Source organism: Dermacentor variabilis, chromosome 1 (genome assembly GCF_050947875.1).
Source record: "Dermacentor variabilis isolate Ectoservices chromosome 1, ASM5094787v1, whole genome shotgun sequence".
NCBI classification, from domain to species: domain Eukaryota; kingdom Metazoa; phylum Arthropoda; class Arachnida; order Ixodida; family Ixodidae; genus Dermacentor; species Dermacentor variabilis.
The window spans coordinates 223,531,800-223,558,322 of NC_134568.1; the positions used below are offsets into that span (position 1 = coordinate 223,531,800).

The 26,523-nt window shown below is 47.5% G+C and overlaps 1 protein-coding gene across 1 annotated transcript in view; it reads left to right on the forward strand.

Annotated features, from left to right (window-relative positions):
* Window positions 1–26,523, forward strand: part of LOC142557670 (cell adhesion molecule DSCAM-like) — a 416,825-nt gene that overhangs the window by 133,387 nt on the left and 256,915 nt on the right. The window contains exons 4-5 of the mRNA XM_075669684.1: window positions 4,751–5,050; window positions 24,696–24,815. Coding sequence (XP_075525799.1) covers window positions 4,751–5,050; window positions 24,696–24,815 — 420 coding nt within the window. The remainder of the gene's footprint in view (window positions 1–4,750; window positions 5,051–24,695; window positions 24,816–26,523) is intronic.

The following is a 26,523-nucleotide window of genomic DNA, read 5'->3' on the forward strand; positions in this document are numbered from 1 at the left end:
TTAATGATTTCAAGGCGGCTGTCACTCGTTCATGCGGCTAACAGTGACATAACGAAATACAAAGAGAATAAGTCTTTAACAACGTGCAAAATAACTTCCTGCGGTTTTAACATGAAACGGTGACGAAGCAGTAGTGCCAGGCGCTGGCAGAAGAACCCAACAACGATCCTCGGGCGCATTTTACAGGAAGAGCCCGGCGACAGGGCCCGAACAGGCTTCGTACGGGTTGGGTCGATCGTGCCGCCTGTCAAGCCGCAGCCACAGCCACATTTTTCTTGATGTGCTCTGCCAGCTAGTGGATTCGGCGAAGCTCCATAGCTCGGCCGTGAAACGGCTCGAGTGTCCACTCTTGTCGTTCACTATGTTACTCTATGGTATGCCCCCAAATGGCCATCCACCTTCTCTGTTCCTTCGCTCACCTTTGCCGCTTTACCGCTCTTGGTCTCCAATGTGTCGTCGTTATGCCTCTGGAGAAGAGGGAAACTGACCGCCTGAGGCAAGAGCTGCGCTGCTGTCGAAACGCCAAGTACTCCCCCTTTTCCGTCGAACGTCGTCGAACGCCGTCGTCGAAGAGCGGGCGAAAGGGAACAGCTGCTGCCACGATAGCGCGCAAGGTGCTGCGTGAGTGGAGAGGGCATCCTCGAGACGCCACGTCACCGTCGCTCTGAGATGCCTGTGCTATCCTTGCTTTCCTTGTACGCACAAGCTCTCGCCTGCATTCTATACTGCACCCAGGTAAGGCCAAATCAAAACGTGCCAAGCGTCTCTACGAGCTCGCTTGCCCGTGAGGAGTGGTGTCGTGCAACTTCATGCGCAATAAAACTAGAATACAGTGATCAGACCTCTTCTGCGCCAGCCGCAACCGCTGCGGAATTGTTATACTTTTATAAAAACAGTGTGCGTACAATGCGCTCGCCCGCAACCTTCATTCTTCATGTATGCGCGCCATTCAGGGCAACGACCTCGATCTGTGCAACTTGTTTGCGCAAAGTTATTTTTATCAAGCGGGCTGTTCAATAGAAACCGAAGTTCTTTTTTTTTTCCTGACATGCTTGTGTTAGTGTAACCTCTTTCATGTTGCCCCTCGTCTTGCAATGGTAAAACGGACACAATGACCCATAGCGCTATACAACAATGTAATTTTTTTTGCATGACATGTCTTGAGATGCAGTGGTCTATCTATTTTAATTCCCAACTCACGAAAACTTCTACCATAGAAATGAAGTACGTTGGGTGACTAAGGTGACTGGTGATGATGACTGAAAAGAAAACTAAGTGGTGGTGCTTCCATCTCAGAGCATCTTTCAATAAGTACGCTTTCTATATATGCTGTTCCCGTGGCGAAATTTCGCTTTTTCATTTATATACCATTAAATGTCGTTCATCATAACTCCCTACATAGACGCGCAAGAATTTTTTTCAGCTTTCAAATGCAGTTTTGGTTAGTTTTTATCTTTATCGGTTCAAGATTTGAACAGCGAACTCCGTCTTTGAGCTTGAACTAATCGCATCGACTTCTGTCTTCTCGGTGCGTGTTTTTTTTTTCTTTGTTTTTTTTTATGTCTGCCTTCCCATCACCAACGACTTGTGTATGTAGCAAACAGAAAGATAAACAACCTTCCCGTCTTCTACGCTGATATTACGAGAACCAAGACTAGTCTATTCAGGGGCGCCGTCCAACGAGCCCGGCGCCATTACGGCTCCGCTGGGCCCTCCGGTTTCCAGTTTTTCAGCTTGGTTTAAGATAAAACGTGATACTCGTCGTACGTACGCTCCTTTTTTCGATGCAGATTGTGGCCTGCCACGTATATAACGTATAATAAGGCACTTGTGCTGTTTCCGAAATTTCTTTGTTTATTGCTTTGTCTGTATACTTGCAAAGCTAAATATATTATTACACTTTTTTTCTGTTGATTTAGTGAGCGGTGACTCTCTGCCACTCTCTGAAATCACGAACGAACCTCCAGAGTTCTATTTTACGTCTCATACTATCCTAAACACAGCAGCGAAACAAGATTCTCTTTCTTGCTCAAGAGAGTGCGTGATGGCATTGAAACTGCGGCTATTTGATACTGTCCTTGTTGAAATTCCCAAACACGTATAGAGTTATACAGAGTTTCTTGAAATGTATTTTATTATGGAACTCTGTGTTCAGTATAGGATTACACAGTGCAGCAGCCCTATGCAAGATTACCTTTGGTAAATAAGTTACTTGCACAACACTGGATAGGCATACTTTTCTTCGCCAAGGCAAGGAATATGGCCGATTGCTAAAAATTGCTGCTTCCGATCCTTGGAAGCGACAATATTTATTCTGTACGGGAACGATACTGTTGAAATTTTGAGTCTTGGGTCTGCTCCTGTGAAGAATACATATGCACGGTGTCCGTTGTGCCACATGTAGGGACTCGGTGCGTTCCCAAATGGTCCTCACCTTTTATCTCGCTGTGTTCAGTTCTCAATAAGACAGTATGCTGTACAACTTTTACCCTATGACTTTGCTTCATCTTTTATTTCAATAAATTTTTATCGTTACTTTAACTACTATGCGGAAAGGGCTAGCCATCACCATTATAAGGTGACTACATCGCTTTCTTTTATTTTAATTTCAATAAAACAAGTTGCAGTTTGGCGTGATAGGAGAACCATCGGTTGCAGAAGCTGCAGCTCCCTATGCCGCTTTGAACTACGTCATTTACGTGCCGTTGAACCGGTATAGAAATGGACCACATTTTTGACTCTGAGGCAGCTCTTAATAATCTCCACTCTGCTTTACGTCACAGAACATACGAGTAGATGGTACACGTCATAAGAGAAGTTAACCATCAGGCTTAAAAAATAGGGCACGGCATCATTTTTCAATGGCTCCCGAGTCATTGTGGCATCGTCGGCAACGATTTCCCTATCAAGGCTACCTGGTCTGCCCACAAAGACGACCAGACACTTATAAATAACTTGTTCAGGACGGACGCTGCATTGAACCTTCGTCTTCGTGCTCAGATAAAGACAATCTCAATAACAAAATGGGCCACTGACGCAGTGAAGTTTTCTGAGTGTCTCCAATTGCCGCCTGCCTTACCGGGACCCTTAGCTACGGCTGCAAGCGCCAGCTAGCCTCTCCTGCTGCGAAACAATACTGCTGTGCCACGTATGGCTGGGAGTGGCGTTTACGAACGCTTATTACCGCATGCTTATGCCCCATAGTTTGACTCGCAACTCCTGTAGGTGTCAGGAAAGAATCGAACTCCTGTTGTGTATCTGTCCTCCGTACGAGGTACAACTCTTTTATTCCCGGACAAATTACAATCAGCTGAACTGCGGGATATATTCTGATTAGAAAATTCTGGGACCGTGGCCACACCCGGCACTGGCGTAAAACCCTATGCGCTCACTAGTGCAGTTCTTGATGTGCATTCACCTGAGAGACCAGTTATAGTCATCGGGTACAAGGTCCGCCGTTTGCGCAGTGCTCACTCTGTCGTTCTTTTCCTCGCGTGTTCCCCCTTCTCCGTATCGTCTATGTAGGATCGCAAACCGGACGCCCGTCTGGTTGACTTCCCTACCTTTCCTCTCCTTGTTTTCTCTTTCTCTGATTATGTTGCTGTCGCAGTCATTACGCGTGCGTTAAATGTGAAACGCCCAAACAATACCAGAATACTAGCCACCATGACTGCATTAAATGGGTTTTATTTTGTTCAAGCCTAATGACGCTCGTGTGCTGATTCGTCACCACCTACTCAAGCAGCATTCAGACCATCGCGTCGCAAATGGAACGTTCCCGTTCCGTATTAGTGGTCGCGGCTTGCCTCGTGGCGTTAGAGTACAACTACTCAAGCAAAGGGTTGGCTGTGTGAACGTGTGCGAACGTTTACACAGGCAAGGACGTGTGGCCAGTCCATCCTGTACGTCTTGCGGTTGCTGTGAGACGCTTCAGCACTTGATATTGGAGTGTCCCGCTTTCAGTGCGCAGCGCATGTCGCTGGTGAGGGACTGCCACATCCTTGGCCTTCGGTGTACGACACTCGACGAATATTTGTACCCCAGTGGTTGTGCGTCTCAACGTGTTCAGGCTTATCGCGGTCTCCTTACTCATCTAGGATTAACTAACTTGGCTTCACGTTTATAGCTCAGACACTATTTCTTCTATTTAACATTCTGTAGTAGCGTGACCTGCAGTGACTGGCCCTACTGTGTATGTTTGTACACAACAAACCTGTACTCTGTTTGTTCTGCTTAATTCTTTGAGGTTTGTCCCGCCGTCTTGCTCTTTCTTTAATCTTCTATCACCTTCTTCCTAGCTTCCATTTTTATGTTTCTGTCTCCTCCTTTCTGAAGAGTAGGCAGGCGCTATGGCCCTACCGGTGTCAGTTGCCAGCCCGCTCCTCGCTTTCCCTTTCCTGTCAAATGTATACACGTTTCCAAACAAATAATAATAATAATAATAATACTTGTCGTATATTTAAAGCTTTAACTGACTTTATTGCGGCGAAAGGTACAACGTCTGAGCGCAGTTTTGCAGCATTAAGAAAGAAAGAAACGAAAGCGAACAGAAAGCAAAAAAAAAGCTAATTTTTATGATAAAGATGTGGTCTTTGGATCTGTTCCTGATATCAAGATTCACTGGTGCCCTCAGACGAACAATGTTCTGGCTGCCAAGCCAGCGGCCGTCAACATCTATCAACTTGCTTCGTTCGAATGCTATAGATCGGCGTTTTTAACTTGTGGTGCATTGTCTTCTTTTTTTGCGCAGAGCCTCCAGTCATCTCGCACTACGAGTTCCGCAAAGACATGCAGGTTGGCATGCGCATCAAGGTGTTCTGCACTGTGGTCCAAGGTGACCCTCCGTTTCTGTTCACGTGGCTCAAAGACGGCGTGCCGGTAGTGGAAAACAGTGCGCCCAGCTCGCAGGCGGCAATCAACGTGCACAACGAGCGTGATTACAGCATGCTGTCCACCGACAGCCTGCAGCTCGAGCACTCGGGCAACTACACGTGCGTGGTGAAGAATCAGGCGGCAACCACTGCCTACTCCGCGGTGCTTCGTGTGAATGGTACGTAATTCGGTGTACCGTTGCGCTGTTGTTCCGCTAGAATTACACGTATCACGAAATTTTGGTGATATATATATATATATATATATATATATATATATATATATATATATATATATATATATATCACCAACAGAATAAGGGAAACCGAAGCGCTAGATCTTGTTGATCATGACCTTATACAGCCAACATAAAGTGAAGTCAAAGAAAACATCAGAGAAATTAGCTGTCGTTGAAATTGGAATGCATAAAATAATGAACAACAAGGGAAATGAAAGTGAATGGAAAGGTAACTTGTCGCTAGTGGGAACCGAACCCACAACCTCCGAATTACGCGTGCGTTGCATTACCAATTGAGCTACGGCGACGGCTATCAATCTGTTCACTCTGTTAGGCATATATATTTACTACATCTGGCATATATATATATATATATATATATATATATATATATATATATATATATATATATATATATATATATTGCTTGTGCGTGCCGGTGGCCTATAGCGGTTGGGCAGCCGCCTCGTATGAGGAAAGTACCTATAGTTAAATCCCGCTTGGAAGCCCACCGGTCTCTAGGCGCCTCTACTCCAACGACGGATGGTATTGTGGAACTTCATCCGCCGGGGCTGTGGGAGGCAAGTGCTGCCGCCGGGTACCTACTGGTAAAATAGGTACAGGCACCCTCCCGGCCTGGTGCTCAGCCAGTATGGGACCTCAACGCTTGGAAAGGGGTGTTTGTCCGCAACCCGAAGACTACCCCACCTCAATAGGGGCATTTGGGGCGCCATATGGGAAATGGCCGCAATGGGAGCAGCCCAAAACCTCCTTTTTCTTTTCTTTTTTCTTCTTTTTTCCAAGCGTATCACCCCTGAAGTGAGCCGAACGCCAGGCCGTGGTGCACTTGTGGCCATTTGAGCCAGTGAGTGCCCGGTGGCGGTTGGAACAGAACTGACGACCTCCCACAGCCGACGCGGGTGCTCTGCCACTAGGCTAGGCCTACAATTTAGGCCATGCGCGCGCTTCAAGAGAATATTCTATAGGATATTCCGCAGAGTTCGGTCCTCGGACCGCTGCGGTTTCTTATTTATGTAAAAGACATTGCCAATGATATTGATGATTCTGTTAAAGTGAAATTGTTCGCTGACGACTGTGTGTTATATTGTGCTGGGAAACCGGCATCCTGTCAACCAATTCTAAATACGAACTTAAGTAAACTCGCGGACTGGTGCGAAAAGAAAAACGAATGAAGATTAACTTTTCCGAGACTATCTATGTCCATGGAAGGCGATCAAGAAGACAAAGAGACAGCACCCGTTCAGCTGTTCTATTCTCTTTCACCTCCTCTTCTTCCTCCTGAAAAGCCGCCGAGCCCTGGCGCTGTTCTTCCGCCTCACACTCGGCGACGCTGCGCACCTGGCAAACAAAAAAGAAACGACATTTCAGCCCGATGGGCGTAATCTTTTCTTGAGGCACGACACGTGCACCGCGAAGTTATTTCTTTGCCGCCGGTCGGAGTGCAACGCTTGGATCCGAGGTGATTATCTCCTACGCGCTTGGTAATGGTGAAAGGCCCCTCGATGTTTGCGAGTAGCTTCTTGCCCGGACAGTGTCCGCCTCTTCGCACCCACACCTCGTCGCCGATGGTGTACGCAGGAGAAGGTCGACGGCGATGGTCGTAATATCGCTTCTGTTCTCTTTATCTTTTTTTTGCACTTGCATGGCTTTTTTCTTCGCCACAGCTCTGATCTTCTGGCAGGCGACTGTGGGACTGTCAGAGCGTGTAACGCTAACGGGAGCATCTAGCCTGAGGACCGCTTTCAGCTGGGGTAGTTTCCCATATACGATTTCATACAGCGTCACACCGGTAGACGTCTGCAGCGCCGTGTTAACCGAATAGCCAGCTGCCGGAAGGTGAACGCCCCAATCGGCCTCTCCTTTCTGTTGTACTTTTATGTATGGAGCGAGTCTTGTCTGAATGCTCTGGTTTGTTCGCTCAGTAATGCCGTTTGCCTGGGAATGAAACGCGGGTGCACCCCCGCCAAACAAGGGTACTTTCGCAGTTCCAAGCTGCGAAATGTTGTAGCACGATCTGATATCAACTTCTTTAGCAAGCCATGCCTCCATTCAAACCTGTGATTCAGAAAGTGAACTAAGTGAGCGGATGCCAGGGATGGTGCGGGTGCCACTTTCACGTACTTGGACAGATAGTCCACAGCTACAATGATGTAGCGGCTTCCAGCAGTGGTGGCGGATAGCGGCCCTATGTAGTGGATGACAACCGCATGAAAGATCGCTTCGGGTGTCTCCACAGGTGTTAACAATCCAGGCTGGCACCCCGGCAGTCGCTTAAACTTTTGACACGCTTCGCAGCTGGCGACGTAAGAGCGCACATTGCGTTGTATCTTCGGCCCCCAGAAGCGTTCTTGTAGCTTTCTGAATGTGTCTCGTTGGCCGATGTGCCGTCCTTCAGGGTTATCATGAGTGGTTCGCAGTGTTTCGGTGCGAAAACATTTCGGAACCGCCCGGAGGTAACGTTCTTCCGAGACGTCCTTCTGCCATTGACGACGGTAGAGTACACCATTGCGCATTAAAAACGTCGAGTTTGTTTTTGTGCCAATTATAGATGCATTAATTGTCGCGAAGTCTTTGCCCTCTTGTCGCGCTTTCGGCAACTCTACTTGGACAAAAAAAGATGTGATTCTTGCCTGTTTCGCTCCGAGAATTCGAGGGGGTTGCGTGATAAGGCATCTGCGATGTTATTCAAGACCCCGGCACGATGTCGCACGTTGAAATCACAATCTCCAAGCCTGGGGCGCTATAACGTAAAACTATTCCAAACTTTTCTATTCCAATTCTGCTATCAGCCCTCCACGATTGGTCAAAAACTTTTTTCGACCACCCCCACTTCACCTGTCTGGCACGCGACGCCACAAAAACCGCGATACCTCCCCATCTGATATGATGTGTACACACTGATTATGCTTGATTTGGTAGAAAAAAGAAAAACAGTTATTTCTGATTCGACCCCTTTTCGCCATTAGCCCTCGGCCATTGGTAAAAAGTTTTCGGGCTGCACCCACTTCACCTGCCTGTCACGCGACGTCACAAAACCGCAAGAACTCACCGCGTCAAAGTGACGTGTACGCGATAAAGATGCATTAATATGCCGAACAAAACTGAATTTTCTTCGGAATAGCCGCAGGCTGCCCCGTTCCGAAAGGAATAAAAGATGGCTGCCGCCGATCGCTCAGACGCTGGCTACTCGCACCTGTCGGAGAGCATGGGTGTATTTGCGTATAATAAAACTTCTTGCGTTGCCGTGTAACTTTTTCGAGCATTTTCGGCACGTTTACCCCCTCATTCTGCCAACTCTTCTTTGCTGAGGGTCCGTTTTAGCGTAATTCTTGAGCTCCCGTTGCATGCCGCCGCGATTTTCAACCAGCCACCGCAAGCTAAGTAAGGGAAAGCCGACCAACCGTAGACGCCGGCACCACCCTCTTCATCCGGTTATCGACTTTGAGTGCAGTGGCTCGGCCACATCCAATCCCTCTCCACTTGAGCGTTCTCCTCGCCTCTTGTCAGCCAATTAGATACGACAAGCCACTCAGTGTAGGCAATGTTATTCGTTTTTCAAGCAAACAAAAGTGACCTCCTATGAACGAGGAGAGCGTTTGATTGGTCTGTTCAGACAACCCCGCGGGTGACCGCCCGGTGCTTGCGTTGGTGGTTACGCAAATTTGACGTCAGGAGATTGGAATAGAAATATATTGGAATAGTTTTACGTTATAGGGCCCCTGATAATCCACTGGACAAATTTGTATTTTACTTGTTTCTTGGAAAAGATCCACCTGAACGCAGAATTATCATTTACCACGGTGAATATGCGACCGAACAGATAATGTCGGAAAGTGTCATCCACGCTCCACACCACTGCCAGACATTCCAACTCATAGAAGTGATAGTGGCGCTCGGTGCCGGAGAGTTTTCGGCTGGCATAGGCAAGGATGTGTTCGACGGCATCTGGATCGCGTTGCACGAGTACTGCCCCTAGACCGACTTGGCTAGCATCGGTGTGCACTTCAGTAGTCCAGTCATCCTTGAAATGGCTTAATACTGGACAGACAGTGAGATTTTGCTTTATCGCCCGGAAAGCGTTTTCTGCACGTCCTTTTTAGGGAGGTCGCTCAGGACAGCTGCGATCGAAGCTACCCTGAGCAAAAACCTGCTCAAATACGAAGCCATACCCACAAATGACTGAACCTGCTTCAAACAGGTTAGTGGGGGATATTCTGACACTGCCGCTATGCGCTCCGATAGTGGCTGAATGCCGTCAGGGGAAATCTTATGTCCAAGGTACGCTATCTTAGACAGACCGAACGGGCACTTCTCGTGGTTTAAGCGGAACCCCGACTCATAAAGTCTGTACAGCACTTGATCCAATTTGCGAAGGTGTTCGTCCTCGGTGGTGCCAACAACCAGGATGTCATCTAAGTAGATCACGCATGCTTGGTTCTTCAGAGAGCCTAGGACTGAATTCATGGCGCGCTGAAATGTACTAGGGGCCGTTCGCAGCACAAACGAGATGCGATTGGATTCATACAAGACTGACGCAGTGCGAAAGGCTATCTTGCACTTGCCTTCTTCAGCGACGTTGATCTGCCAATACCCTGCGCGTAAGTCGAGCGACGAAAAGAACCTGTAGTGGCGGACTGTGTCAATAGCGTCGTCAATGCGGAGTAAAGGGTACGAGACGGGCGTTGTACACTTGTTGAGCTGCCTATAATCCACGCAGAAACGCAAGGACCCGTTTTTTTTCCTCAAGAGCACGATGGGCGCTGCCCACGGATTTGATGAATGCATAGTTATGCCCGCGGCAAGCATTTCGCGTACTTGATCGGCGATCACGGTGCGCTCCCTCTCTGCGTATCTTCTCAATGGGACGCATATCGGAGGGTGGTTCCCCGTAAGTATTCAATGCTGAAGCATCTCAGTGACCGGGAGATCTGCGGTAGTGTCAGCGAACACCACTTGATGGCGAGCCAGTATCGAACTCAAGCGACCTAAGCGGCTCACCTGTTGGCGTTGGCAGTGGCGTCGCAGTAGTCCTAGTTGACGCACGCCGGATCCGTACATGGCCGCGATCGATGATGATTTGCAGGTCGTTGGACAGTAGAAAATCTGTTCCGAGAATCACGTCGGCAGGCAGGTCCTCGAAGACGGGAATGGCCGGGAGAAACTTTGTTCCTGCTGTTGTCCGGACATAAACGTCGAGCGTGCCCACTGGCATCCTGGCCAGTGGATTGGAGACCGCCTCGACGATGAAATGGTGTCGGGAGCATGACGCTGCTGTTGTGCCGTCCGCTCGGCGCCGGTATCAGTCAGTGCTGACAGGTCGCCTACTCCTTCGACATGCACTGACTGGTGACAGTGGAGTTGGGAAGGCCTGGTATTGAATTCGGGACTGCTGCGATTGGCGGCACTCCTTGGCGTGGTGTCCAAGACGTCCTCAAGCAAAGCAGCCCCGGCGCGCTGAGATGTGTGGGAACTGTCTGGCCTGCGGCGCGACGAAAGTAAGACGGCGTTGAGTACACTGCTGCAGTTCCGCGGCGTTGTGAGCAAAAACCAGAGGTGAGATCTCAGGAGGCATGATAGGATGGCAGCATCAGTAGAGTCCCACAGTCCTTCTACCACGTGCTGACGCGCAGCTGGAGACAGCCATATGAGGCCGCAGTCGTTGAGGAGTCGGAGCTTATCGTAGACGTAGTCGGTGACATCTGCAGTGGGAGCTTGTCGGCGCGACTACATACGCATGAACTGGTCATCGTATGTGAACGAAAGCGGGCTGAAGGCACGCACTAACACTACACTTCATTCAGTCCAAGTTTGGTGATTACCGCCAACGTATCGATGCCATGCCTTGGCGGAATCGCGAAGTCGACTCTCTGCAATCGACATTCTAACGTCGTCAGGCCAAGAGTGCCAATGGGCCAGGGTATTGATGGTTTGTAGCCAGAGGATCGCATTATCCGGAAACCCCTGATACTCTGGAATTTCTGTGAGCGATGGCGGAGGCAGTGCGGTGCGCGCTATGGCTGTGGCTACGGAGCTGGCGTCCTTGAAGTACTTGGTCATGGCAGCGATTGCATACGTGAATACGGCGAGGTCGCTAGAAGCCACATTCACGGGAGGAGCGTTGACCTCTGGTGGCGATGCTGAGGTCGCTTGCGGGACGGCACGGAAAACAGAGCGCAAGGGAGCGTGTACGGTGTCCCTCGGCGCCGAGGCACTTCCCATATCAACGGCAGTTAAGTCACTGACCTGAGCTGTGTTGACGGTTGCAGACAGCGTGCTGGCTTTGACTGGAGCGGTAGTGAGCTCGGTTGCCGACGCCAGTGTAGCATAAGCAACGGGACGCGGACACTGTGCTGCGGAGCGGACACTGCGTCCGCTCCGCAGCACAGTGTCCAACTGCAGGTCACCCGCCGTGGTTGCTCAGTGGCTATGGTGTTAGGCTGCTGAGCACGAAGTCGCGGGATCGAATCCCGGCCACGGCGGCCGCATTTCGATGGGGGCGAAATGCGAAAACACCCGTGTACTTAGATTTAGGTGCACCTTAAAGAACCCCAAGTGGTCGAAATTTCCGGAGTCCTCCACTACGGCGTGCCTCATAATCAGAAAGTGGTTTTGGCACGTAAAACCCCAAATATTATTATTAGTCATGAAAAAAAGCACTGTAACACAATCTCGTTGACAACTGATAATGTAACAGCGTAGATGACGTAACGAACACAGTATAATTTGCAAACTCGACTGTATATGTGAGGCATAAACAGAAACCTAACGGTATGGCAATGAAAATGAAATGAAGGCACCCGGAAAGAATGGTTGTGAGTATGGACTAGGCATCAGTATCCTGCAGAATGTAATCTTTAATTGTTTCTTGAATTCGTGATTTTAAGTGTTTTTATGTATAATGGTAGTGTGTTCCAGAATGCGATAGATGAAAAATGGACGCTCTGTTTGCCATAATTAGTATATATTTTAGGTAAAATGAAGTTCCTATTTCTTTCAAACCTGGTGATATTAGTATTTAATAGAGAAGATTGTTGTATCAAGCTATCGCATCGTGTGCAGTTGATTTGACGGAACAAAAAGCTACCTAGATTATATTTAACGAGTTGTGTGACTGTAAGAATGTGATTAGTTCGTAAAAGATATGAGGCATTGTTGTTATATGGGCTAAATGTAATTATCATAATAGCCCTATTCTGTAGGATTTACAATCAGTTTAAATGGGAGACGTAAGTGTTTCCCCACCAAGTAACGCAGTAGTTAATGTGGGAATGAATAAATGAGAAGTATAATGATAGTAATATTTGATGGTCAAATATGTTTTGTGCTTCTAGAAGTACCCTAATCCCGTAGGTAATCTTGTGTTTTAGTTTGGTTAAGTGTTCAATAAATTTAAGATGTTTGTCTACTTCTATGCTAGAAAGTGGTTTTGGCACGTAAAACCCCATAATCTAATCTAACTGCAGGTCGTCCAGCAGAGGTTCGTTGTGCGGCTGCGCCATTGTAACGCGATCAACGAGACACAGAAACAGCAACCGTTCCTGGGCCAACTGTTTATTTCTCTTGCACCTCCTCTCCCTCCTCCCGAAAAGCTGCCGAGCCCCGGTGCCGTTCTCCCATCTCAAAGTCTCTTACAACTAAAAAAATACATGTAGTTCATACTTATAGCATCGACAATCAGCCCCTGGAAAGTGTAAACGCAGTGAAAGATTTGGCTGTCATAATCACCAGTAAACTTTCATGGAGTGCCCACATCGGTTACGTTTGCACTGAAGCATTCAATAAGCTTTGTTTTCTTCGAAGAAAGTTAAAATCCTCTACGTCCAATATCAAGCTAGAAGCGCATCGTTCCTTGGTTCGTCCAGTGCTCGAGTACACTGGATTAGTTTGGGAGCCTTCCCATATTATCAATATTACGAAGTTGGATCGCATCCAGCGCTTGGCCGCTCACTTTATTTTATCAGATTATAAATCTATATCATTGGTAACAAGCTTGTTGAAGAGACTCGGGCTGCAATCGCTACACTTTCGCCAAATAATTGCCAGATTAGGGTTTGTTTACTCCCTGTACGACAACAATAAGGTGAAAATTATTAGCCACCCGCGTACACGAGGTGTTTGAGAACTAATCACTCACAAGTTGTACGCCAATACTTCGCACGAACGAAGCTGCTCTAGCACTCTTCTTTTCCTCGTTCAGTCAGCGATTGTAACTCTTCGTCCAGTACTGCTGTAGAGTGTACTACTGTTGATGGCTTTTGAACATTGTCTACTAATGCCTTAACCCTCCCATGCTTGAGCCGGTCTTGCTGCCGGCACTATAGTAAATAAATAAATAAATAGGTCCGGTTGTTGTCTATTGAAGTAATATGCAGGTGGCAGACGCTTGAAAGGAAAGATTTCTTTCTAACATTTCGCCCATGGCACGGCCTTCATAGGAGTAAATGATGGAGTTACAATGAAGCCGCTTTTATGGGATCAGATGTAGCTTCTATCAATACGGTAGCTCATTCAATCAAAACAATGGATCGTGGCATTGCAGTGACAGTGAGCAAAGATGATTGCGTTAACGGGAAAACATGTAATATGGAAGGGGTTTACAATCGTAATTTCGGTAGCAACGCGTGGTAGACAGTATATATGGTTGACCCGACACACAACAGCTCTCAAGGAAAAAGGAGGAGACAAGAAAAGATAAAAAAAATATAAAGGTGGTGGCAAAATCTAAAAGAAAAGTTGCAACAAGCACTATCAGGGAACCATGACAAAACTCGTGTCGTTACAATGCAAGACAGGTGGCGTTCACAGCGTTTGCGTTGACGGATGAACGAATGGTATCATATGTGCGGATTAAGAAAGATTCTCTGACTTTCCTGTTGTGATGGGCTAATATTAAAATAAAGTCTCGGGTTTTATGAGCCCAAATCACGATCTCATTGTTAGACACGCCGCAGTGGGAGATTCCGGACTCATTTGGACCTCCTGAAGATCTTTAAAGTGTGCCCAGTGCGTAGTAGACAGGCGTTTTTTTGCATTTCACCTCCATCTAAAACGCGCAAGCCGCACCCGGGACTTGACCCCGCGACCTCGTGCTTAGCAGCGCAGCGCAATGACTAAGCCACCACGGCGGGTTCGTGATGGGTTTTAAAGCCAGACTGGGGAGGCCGCCTTAATTTTGTAAAAACTGGGCCTGGCACACTAACTTGTTTGGACAATGGTAGATAGGAAGGTTTATGGCATGTGCAAGATGTTTAATATTTATTTATTTATTTATAGTACCCTCAGGGCTTACAATGAAGCATTACAGAGGGGAGGGGCTAATAAATACAGATAAGTATGCAAGAAAGGAGAAAGGACACACGAATACTAATAAAACGAATAAAAAATACATTCTGAGGACTTACGTACCAAAACCAGCATATGATAATGAGGCACGCCGTAGTAGGGACTCCGGTTAAATTCTGAACTCCTGGGATTACTTAACGTGCACTTAATGCATCGTACGCGAGCGTTTCATGCATTTCGGCCCCATCGAAATGCGGCCGTCTGGCCAGGATTTGGTTCCGCAACCTCAGGCTTAGCAGGGCAACACCAAAGAAAATTGTGGGATACACTTTGTTAAAGTCAGCAATGGAAGAAATTAACAATTAATTAGGGTGTCAAAATTGAAAAAAAAAGGCATCAATGAACAGCTTGTAATAATATGGTTAGCGCTCGCCGCCGTCAAGAAATTTGTTTTCTAGTAGCCCGAGGAGGAGGAGGAGGAGAAGGACAGAAAAAGATAAGGCAGGGATATTAACCATAAATGCGTCTGGTTGGCTACCCTACTCTGGGGGACGGGATAGAGGGAATGTAAAGACGAAATAGAGAGAAGGCAGGGGTGGTTGAGGAAAGACGTGGTGAGCTCGCGCACGCACGTGTATGGCTTGAGTAGTGCGATGAATACATTTGTATACTATGGGTCGATTCTGCTTCCCAAAGATGTACCGCTCATTTGAATATAGTGCATCTCCGTTAAAGTAATTCAGTTCTAGAATTATAGCTTCACTAACGTATCGAAAGCAGATGAGTCGACTGGTTCTATCGACATCGCAATTGTTATACGCGTAAAGAACTGCCTCAATGTCACCTGAGTGAGGGATATTAGTACAAAGTGACGTAACATCTAAACTAATCAGAAACGAATGACTAGAACGTCCCGTGGAGGGACGTTTGCTGCCCACATTAAGGGATTGCACTAGTGTCCAGTGTGCTCCGAGATACTTACTGCGGCCAGTACGCATGGACAAAGTAGCAAAGGTACAGATTCGGCATTACGAAAGTTGAAGGATAACAAGGATGAGGTCTATTTTATCCAGTGGAAGCATCATACAAATCGAACCCAGTTGTCTCTGTACTTCGCCTGACAAAGGCTACCATCAGTCACGTCATGCCGGCTCTGGTGAAAAGCGGCCAGCCTTTTGTTTGTTTGGTCGTTTGTTTTGCTTTTTATTTCTTTATCCATGAAGATCTGTGAAACATAGTCGCATCGCGAATTGCACCTTATAACTTATGTTAGTCAGCCACGCGAATATTAAGAAAGGCAGTCACCATGGGGAGATGTATACATTCATGAGCCACTTAATTAACGTAACTACTTAGTTATATAAACAAAACACAGGCAATACTATATGCGATTCAATGCAGGGGCTATACTAGGCTACACTGTTACATAAAACACTTTCAAGAAGCTTGCGTTTCGAGATATGAGTCTCCGAATGAACGACTGAAGTAACAAAAATGCTTTTTTTTTTCTAATTTTATTCAACAGCTTTCATACATCAGGACAAGATGACGCGGTATTCCCGGCTTTCTATGTGCCCAAATGCAGCGCGCACTATCGACTACATATACAAGGGCTCCTTATGACTTATCAGTAAGTCATTAATAAACCCACACTCCGTTTCGGAGAGAACCCGTCTCGTATTGCGCTAACCGCGCAGCCCGAGTGCGTGCTTGTCCGGGCGTTGAGCGGCGTCGTTCGGCGCATACCTCTGCCGCCGTGACAAGACGGCCTGAGGCAATGTGGTTTGCCCGCAGGCAGACTGAACGAAGGCGCGCAGAGCGGACACCGCGCCTAGACGAAAGTCGACGCGCCTTCCCTCTCGCGTGACGCTGAGGAGCTCGGAGGAAAGGAGCCGTCGTCCCGGGAGCCCCCGAAACGCCGTCGCTCTTTCTCCTATACGCCACCGAGCGCGACAGCCTGCGATGATGGCAGCTGCATAAACACAGGCAGAAACGCGCTCGGGATGAAGACAAGGTGGCGTCCGAGAAAGCGCTCAAGTAGGCCTCCCCCCTCCCGCCCAGCGGCAGCCAGGGCTCATAAACCTTTCTGTCGCCAGCGACGCTGACGTGCGGCATGACTGAGGACGAAGGCTAGCCTGCGCCCCTTGAAGCACGAGTCGATGTAGCGTGCGCTCGGGCGCCGAGGTCGCGGAAGGGAAAGCAGGCGCATGCGAGACAAAAATATGAAACGCGGTGTCTAACGCGACGGGACGTTCACGGCACTTGCGCGCCCCAAATGACACCGCGATTTTCGAGTGAGAGCGTCGGAAGAAAGTACAAGCGGAAAATGGAAGGGAATCGAGCGCCTGTCGCGTTCGTTTAACAGTTCAGTTATTGTTGAAGCATCGCGGGGCAGGAAAATGTTAGGTCCTGCATTTCGTACGTACGGAGAAAGCAAAGAAATAAAAAAAGGAAAAAGCTCAACACAGTTAGACTCCAGAACTTGCGTTCGATAATTCTTTCCCGGGTTAGGGCTTTAAGCCGTGGTATATGTTTAAGAAGCAAATCGCGAGAGCGGGACTCGTTTCACTTAAACCTCTCGGTTAACCAACCTCACGTTGGGGTTTTTCCAATGTCTGTAACGCGTGAATTACTAAGACACGTCCGACACGTGCAAATTGTTGTGAAGTACCGCGTAACGTAAAAGACGCCCTTCTCGTATGACATCGCTACATTTGTGACAGCTCGTCCGCATGCTTTGAGGCCGCCGTGCTGCGACTTTATATGAAAATATACCACGTGATGAGCACATAAATGAGAAGGTGCAGGTGCGGCCAAGGATGAAAAGGCTCAGGCAAGGCCTACAGCAGCCATTTCGGCGAGAGCCGGAGAGAAACACCCCCTCCGCGCTCGCAACCACAGACGGCGCATGCCTCTGACGACGCAGCTTGCGGGCAGGTTCCCCAGCGAGCATTCCGGACGCCGTCGGATTAAGTTAATGACCCTGGGGCAGCTCCGGTTCCGTTCCAGAACCAGGTCGCTCTCTTGCTTTCTTTAACGACTCCCGGCGCACCACGCCGGGGCCTCGGCGCGCCTGTGGCCGACCTGCTGGTGTGTGGCTTGGGCGTGATTACACGCGGCGCTTCAACGTGTCCCGCGGGAGATCGCGCGCGGCGCGCGAAAACCGCGTGGCGGCCGCTGCTGGTGTTTTGGGGCCCGCACGTCCTCCGACCGAACGCTCGCCCTCGATGGCAGAGCCGTGTGATGCCGGCCGTGACTTTCGGCGAAAGGATCCGCCTTTCCGGGAACTGTACGCGGGGAAGTGTTTCGAAATAAACGGGAAAGAAAACATTAAAATGCTGCGCAATGTGCGAAAAAAAGTGCAGCGCGGCTCATTCGTAGTAGGCCAGGAGTTTCGTGACGTTGCCCGACGCCTGCTGAGAGGTATTATAAATAGAAATTTTTGTTGCCGTCAGGTGTTTGTTGCCTTATTGCCGTTAAGAATTTCAACTTGTGTGGCTGCGGTGGCGCAGTGGCTGTGGCGTCGCGTTGCGCAGCACGAGGTCGTGGGTTCGATCGTGGCCGCGGCGGTCGGATTCTGATAGGGACGGAATGCAAAAACGCTCATGTACTGTGCTTTGAGGCCACGTTGAATAACTCCAGGGCGTCAAAGTTAATCGGGAGCTCTCCACTACGACGTCCCTCATAGCCCACTGCTCAGTTTTAGGAAATTAAACCACACATATTAATTTAATTGATTTAAACTTTAAAAAATGTGGAGGCAAAGAAAACGGGAGAAATTACGAAAACAAGAAGCAAGGATAAAAGTGGTTTCACTTCAAGCTTAGTATAACGTAAAGCTATTCCATTCAGATTTTATTCAAATCTCCTGACGTCAAACTTAAGTAACCGCCAGCGCAAACGCCGGGCGGTAACCCGCAGTGTTGTTTGAACAGCCCAATCAAACGCCCTCTTCGTTTATAGGTCACTTTCGTGTGCTTTGAAAGGAAATAGCATTGTCCTCTTGACAGGCTTGAAAGCGGGAAAGAAGCACGCAAATGCACGCAAAATTGCCGCACAACTGGTCGCTTGAGGCAGTTTGCGTGTATTCACGCTCGGAAAAACGCTTTTATGTAGCACGTATTGAGCGACAGAAAGCTGTATCGGGTTGTTTTGTATAGCACATGCCTCTAGGCCCTTGTGTTTTAAGCGCTCTAACGAGGCCGTAGTGCTCTAGTTAATTTTAGAACCTTATACATTTTTATATGATATCATTATTTTGCAATGCACATTCATGCTCATAGTACACGTCTTTTGTCATTGCCGTAATCTTATTACACATAGACTTTATGCACATCAGAGCGACGATTTTTTGATGCCCCTTTGCAGCCACGTCACACCAACTTCATAGAAGTCATAACTTCACTGCAAACTCATCAACACTGGCTTGGCGCTCTTTGGCCATACCTGGCCCTTGCGCTAATAAGCACCACACATTCATTCATTTCAAAGCTGTATCGGGAGTTTTTCATGTCGCTCTACAATTTTCTCATTGACACTTTTCATCCAATTATAATATTTGAGGAATTGATGATTAATGGCAATTGGCATTAATGGCAATTGGCAATTAATGGCAATTAAGACTAATTGTCAAATTGGGCGGTACGAAAAGAAAATAGTTTGAGTGTCACCAAGCAACGGCAAGCAAGATTGCTTTTGTTCTTTCCAGCTACGTGGTATTTGCATGTTTTTAAACTCTCGCTACAGTTAGCTGGGACACCACCCTGCATATGGAAACACACGACGAGCGCGGCCCTCCGCCCTCCATTGGTGAACGTGGCGCGGTGCAGACATGTTCTCCTTCATTGGTCAATCGGCGTACGCAGCGAACGCAGTCGCTCCGACTCTTGTAAGAGCTCATTCGCCAATGTAAGGAGTGGTTGCCCGTAACTATAGGTTGACCGCTTGCGAATCGACTCGCGACTGCAGTCACTTGCCAAGTAAACGCAGCGCGTCCAAACAGCTGCGAGACAAGATCCTGCCTTGTTTAACGTCATGTTCGCTGGCATTTACGAACCAAGTTCTGCTAACACTAACAAACTTTGAAGCCACTGCAGTTAGCGCGCTTCCTTACAAATTGTCTTTTCAGCGCTCGTTAAAGGGGCTATAATACTTAAGACTATATTATGCTCACCGATCATGACACATTGTGCTGTCTGGACGACATAATTTGCATTCTGTGAAGAGCTAAGCCTCTTAATATTTCCCTCGTAAATTTGAGTGACCGCACTCTCCTCACGTATTACAGTGTGTCGCCTCATTTATTACGCGGCTTTCGGTGTGCGAGACTTTGCGCAGGACTACTAGCGAGCTTGCCTCGCGCTTTGTGTGCGTTCCTTGTACCTCTCCTTTTCGAGAAGGGCTAGAAAGGTAATGAAAAGTCAACGTATACGCGTACACGCAGAGGAAAGTTCCTTTAATTACGTAGTCACGCAATGCACTCGTCTTCACAGTAGCACTTCAGTGGCCTTCGAATGGATCGGTTTCTTTGCCCTTCTTTCAGGATTTTTCTTTAGGACAGCCGTCACCTTACATTACAGTTTACAACCTATTTATCACCGCGATTACGTTAGTTTTGCAAACGATAGATCTACCAACTGCCTCAGTTTTAATCCTTTTTTGACGAAACATTTATGGAAAGATGGCGACTGTGAATTGATTAATAAGTCTCCGCTCGAAGCCGAATTTTCGACAAGGGGACTTATCTTCGTCACGGCAGCAGCTGCTTTTCTCAGCAGGGTTTATACAGCTTTCTCTCTCTCTCCGAGGTCGACGAGTCTAAGCCGGTAGGAAAGGGTAACGCAACGCATTGGCAGGGGAAGTGGAACTGTTGAAAAGTGGGGATTTGTTGCGATGGTGCGAAGGCGCTGTCGGTGCTTCTTTATAGCAGAGGTGACAGGTGGGTCTTAACCTTTGCTTTATCTGAAACGAGAAAGAAAAGCAGCGTCCGGGAGAGGACTTAAAACAACGCAGAGAGAGAAAAACGTCAAATACAAGCAATGGTTGCAAACCTGTGTATAGTTTACCAGAAAACAGGAGGCATAAATCGATCACGACCGGGTGAGGAAAGAAAAAGAAGAACTTTAGGAGTAGAGTGGGGTATGGAAGAGGTATCGAGGTATCAAGTTAAGAGAAAAAGCGCGATTATACATAAAAAATAAAGCTATAAGAACACGTTCCTTCTGAAGGTAAAGAAAACGAAAGGAAAGCAAAAAGACATAAAGATACATCAGAGGAAAAAGATTAGGACAGGTCCAACGCGGTTGGGGAATTAAGGTTAAGCGAAACTTTCGTGAAATGTGTCAAATAAATACTTTACAAGGACGCGCGCGATGCGCGCAAATATTGCGCCGACCCCACGCACATGTTGCAATCCATTTGAAGTGAAACGTTCGAGAAGAGGTTAAATGCTACTGGATGTCCCAGTTAACGTTAGCCAAGGTCTTCAACGAAAAACAGGATTGAAAAAATACGATGCGAGACACGATTTTAAGACCTATGTATGGTGCTCGGTGGTCAGATGTCTGACGACAGAACACCGTAGGTTCTATGATCGTACCTTGCACCGGGCTTTTTTCAATCTTTCTTTAACTTCAAGAGCTTGGCTAAAGTTAGCTGGGACACCCTACATAACTTAATTCGTAGTTTATAGAAACAGAGATGGTTAGCTCTGCTCAAAGCAGATTCATCTAAGGCAGCAAAATTTAAGCGCCCTGATGTTTACGTTCTTCTCAGCAATAGCTTATACGCGAGCACCCACGCCGGCCACCCTTCCCGAATCATCCGTAATGTTTCTGAATTTGGCCTCCTTTTATGACTTTACGAATGTTGCGACAAGATTTATGAAAAATTAATTTTATTCGCGAAAAAGATTCTCTCGTCGGTCACCGAAGTTTTCGTTAGAATTTTTTTTGCTGGTGAAAGAACGCCAGAGAGGTACTTGCTTCGAGCAAGTTTCTGAAGCACGCGAAATCGGTAACAGCGAATTTGCTGATGAAGTCACCGTGATTTAAATAACAATATGTAGTCTAACACCATGTCAGTCTCTGGTGTTGAAATTTTTGTGCTGCTTGTGTGTTGCGTCTAAAAGTAGAGTATTGTTAATGAAGTGCGTTTGTGTGGCCAAGGCATGTACTCAGAGCCAGACTAATAGTAATTAAAAAATCACCATCCAAACACTCCGCACAAATGGCTAACCGGCGAAGCTGAAACGTGCGGCTCCAGTGTTTATCACTGGGTTAATCCCGACGGTTCATTGAACGACCACTTGGTAGGCTGCCGGATCCTCGGTACGCAGTTGCTGCTTGCACTCGGCTGCACGAGCCTGTTCTTGTGCCCGGTCTGCAGCATCGGCACGGCGTAGACGAGCTCGTTCCCGATTCTGCTCGCGGCGTTGCTGATCGAAAACTGCGTGCTGCTAAGGAGTACGTATGACGTGTGGCCTACCCATTTTGGAGCCGGAGAGAAACTGTTGCACGCGCGCTCGGCTGCGACGGAGAGCAACGACGTCACTACTGGCACAGCTAATCCAACACCACCTTGATAACACAAGGCCTTTTCAATCCGATCCATGACGTTACGTTACCTGGCCTGACTGCCATAGAATCTAGTAGGGATGTTCCCGAGTGGGTAACAATGATTTGGCGTCACTGCTCACGCCAGTCTTGTCAATCGAAATTTCGGGCCAGGTAGCGGGACGTCATGGATCGGAGTAAACAGGCCTTGTGCTATCTAGGTGGTGTTGGCTAATCGCGCGCCTCTCTCTCTTTCTCTCTCTCTCTCTTTCGCGCATGCGCATGGGGTTGCGCCGAAGGAGTTTTCGGTGTACAGGTGACCGACAGACGGACGGACGAATCGGCTAGGTGGTGGTGGTGGTGGTGGTGTTGAATTGTAGCAACAGGCGGGTTTAACCTGGCGAACAAGGCCGGCAATTGCTCCGCGCGAGCGTCTCGCACAAGACCGCTTAAGGGTTTCACCATATGTCCATCAAACCAGTCTCTCTTAGGAATTCGATGAGGAGACGTGAAGTTTCTTTGCGGGCTATAACTGATCCCTCGGGAAATATAAGGTGTTGCAGGCGCGCATGCGGAAGGTCCTTGTTTTGCAGATTCTTCAGGAGAGTTAGCCATATGCAGCTTCGCTGTTAAAAGCGCCGTGTAGCTACCTCCACTTACCCCCTCCGTCCTCGGTGTCGTGTTTTAAGGTCCCCAGGTTGCCAAGTATGTATATTCTAGAGCTCCTTTCGAAACATTAAAGCCTGGAAACAGCTGCCTGAAAACTCGAAAACCATTAATGCCCGAAATCGGCTGTTTTGCTGACGAAGACAAGTCGCCTTGTCGAAAGATTGCCCTGCATTGAGGTTTTCGCTGTTCTCACGTTGCTAAGTATGGAAGTATTCGTTCAGACACAAGCTTCCGCGGAATATTGGTCGCTGCACTTGAAAAGCTATGTGCACCCCGACGTTATGTGGTGGTTATATTGTTCCTCAAACAGGGCATGTACTCACAACGGGAGATGGCCTAAGAATCGAGTGACTTGATCAAACGTGATGATAAATACGAAGCTGAAAAGAAAATAATGGGCAATTAAAAACAACTCGGAAAAAAAGAACAGTGCGTGATTGAGTAATCAGACCAGATGAATCTACAATTAAAAGATATTCCAAAGGAATAAAAGCTTCATGATCGATAATTCAAGTCAAATAATTTAGAAGAGGGACAATAGCGACAGTAAAGGAACAAAATAAACTATCATGATAAAGATTTTGTAGCTTGCAGGAAATCGCAGATAGCATCAAACACATCCCTGTGGCTAAAACATAAGCCCAAGGTCCCGGCGAAAAGTAAAATCAAGATGTTTAGACCCAATCCATGCTTATGAAGCACCGCTTCAACGAGCCTTTTTCTTTTAATTAAAAATCGGCGAGTAAATGAGAAGTAGTGGTGAATAGATTCAATTTTGCTGCAAGAATGACGCAACAAGGAGGACACAAGACTGGACCTGTGTAAATATTAAATTATGTTGGCCTAAATAGCCCAACATTTAACTGTTTTGAACAACACCAGGGATTATTTCAGGGAAAGATGAGATGCTGAAATACAGAGGAGGATATCAATGACGCTTTCCCGGACTCATGGGATATTGAAAATGCCCTATATCTAACTGCAGTGACTTACGCTAATATTGGTAAAACAGAGATGAGACGTCCATTCAGAGACTGCCACGCTAACAAATCTTCCTTAAGGGAACTAAAGAGCAACGCCAAATCAGTTTAGTGTGTTATTTCAAAGCTGCGCTTCGGTGTACTTGGCAGCAAACGTTTGTTTACAAAGGGGGAAAGTGAATGCGAAAGTTTCCCTTTTTTTAATTTCTTGCCTAAACCACACTCTCGAAATGTCCGTGTGAAGTCTTGAATTTGAGACTGTCTTGGCTTATTTCCACCGTCTTTGTGTGAAGAAAATTCTTCAAATTTTCTAGCTTAAGTCTTCTGTACCTATGATGACACTGTACGACGTATGTTTATTGATAAACCTGAACTGTAGTCACTAGAAGGGGCTGTCTAAATGTATTGCGTCACGGGCAGTTGCTGCGGGAACTTCAACGTGGCAAAGCCACTCTCATTTCGTTCGAGCGTCCTTTCTGGCTTATGAATTACGATTTTTGGCAAGAATGGCTAGAACTGCCATTTTTGGTGACGTAGAGCTGTAATTTACCGAGCCAGTTTAATATCCCTTTTGTGTCTCTTTAAGTATAATCTCTAGTGGCCCGATACCCGTACCAACCTAACAAGACGTAACTGTGAAGGAACTGAGAGGAACGCCCATTAAGACTGCTGAGTTCCAGGAGGCTGTAAGGAAACAAAAAAAAAGTTATGGGGTTTTACGTGCCAAAACCACTTTCTGATTATGAGGCACGCCGTAGTGGGGGGCTCCAGAAATTTCGACCACCTGGGGGTCTTTAACGTGCACCTAAATCTAAGTACACGGGTGTTTTCGCCCCAATCGAAATGCGGCCGCCGTGGCCGGGATTCGATCCCGCGACCTCGTAGCAGCCCAACACCATAGCCACTGAGCAACCACGGTGGGCGGAACAAAAAAGGGAGAGCGAATCTGTGTCAATAACGGCAGTGAACACATTCAAGGCGAGTTTGCGCAATACAGTAACAATCGTCGAAATCTCAGTGCCTGGCGCAAAGCATGGACGATGCTTGTCGCTTTGACTTCTGCTCTACTGTTTCCTGCAGAGCCACCAAAGTGGGATGTGGAGCCGGAGAGCGCAGCCGTGGTGCAGGGTCGCAACGTGCAGCTGCAGTGCAGCGCCTCCGGAACGCCGCAGCCCATCATCACATGGATGATCGCCTCCGGTAATGCAACGTCACAGTCACGCCGGCTATTCTGGCTGCGTACCTGGCACATTCGTTATAGTGCGGAGACACCGCGAGGCTGTTGCGTTTGAATTTGCAGGCTAAAGAAAGCGTGAATTCTAAAGCTTACGGGCCAAACAAGTGTCTCAAAAGCGTACGAAGCTGGACTTGTTTGTCTTGTGTTTGTGGGGGGCCGACTTAGCGAAATATGTGTGGGAAAAAAAGGAAAACAAGAAGAAACCCCCCAGCACCAGTTTGTTGTCGTGTTCGTTGTCGTTGTCTTTGTCGTTGTTGTTATTGCTGGTATTGCTGTGCGTCGGCGTTTTCGTTACCTTCGTAACTATAGCTGTTCCATGAACCAAGGTTCGGTCCTTAGTAGCCTTCATCACCGAAGCAAAAGAAGTGCCTAATTAAGTTCTTTGAATTCAAGAAAGTTGCGGTTACTTATTTGCTTATCGACCAAGCAATCATCCTTAATTTACCAAGCAAACTTCTTCAAAGAACTGGCCGAATTAGGGAAACGGTACGAGCCAACGTAGAAGTACTTTCATGACGCCAAAGTTTTCTGCATCCGGATATTAACCATCCTCCTCAGCAGCTTATACCGCCTTATGTGGCGCCGAACGCCCCAGGAACCAAAATGATATAGGCAATACACTACTTAGAGGAAAAGTTCATTGCGCTTGAGCGTACCAGTCTCAGGGTAGCTGCACATTTGTCTTCACCGACGACTCTCCATATGATAGCTCGACTTCAGACTTCTATATTCCAGCAAATCAAGTCGATTGAAGTTATCGACCACCTCACAAGACGTGGCAGAGCTGTTAGGAATATTACAAGCCTAAAAATGCATTGCCAAGAGCGATCGAAATCGTCAATGTATGACGTATTCCGGCTACAAAGGGCCCATAAAATAATTTTACTGGCATGCAGATCACTCCATCATCTACGAAATTATATACGAATTGACCATTGCTTCTCTCGCTGGTCATGAGGTCATTTTCAAAGGCTACCGAGCCACTTGGCTGCCGCAGAAAATGACGTAGCAGACAGATTAGCTACTCCTGCAACGCATTAAGCACCGACTCCTGTTTAATTTTCCGTATCAGGCGCCCAGAATGTCCTTTGCACTCTGTGGCAGAAACTGCACAAAAACGTATAGTTTGATGAACAGGCAAATTGTTCATTCTTGTACAAAGGAGAGCCATTTCTTTGGCTCTTACTAAACTAAAAGGTTGACCGCACGTTCGGTGTGCTACTCCATCGCCTACGTTTAAACGTAGCTTACCAGCCTCGCACTAAAAGATGGTGCTTAGGTTGTGGCTTTGTGATAACCCCAAAGCTCCTGTTGAGAATATTTTCAAATTGCGGCGAGGTGGAAGCAGGCGCAAGTGTTTGCCAACGCACGTGGCATGAACAATGCCAAAGGTTCAGGTGAACACATCGAAACATGGCGCCAGGAACCACTAGCAGCAACCCCACAACCTCGTCCTCATCATCTGTAGTCTGCTAGTATTGATTTTCTTCACCACGACACTAACCCTACCGGCCATGGAGCGCCGTCCAAGAGCAATCTGAGGAGGAGCAGGAAAAGCGCGCGCGTAGTGCTTCAAGCGGGCGACATGAACGACACTGGTTCTTGGATGTACAGATGATAGGCCGGGGAGCCATCTTTATAAGTGACATCCGAAAGTTGTCGTAGGATTTG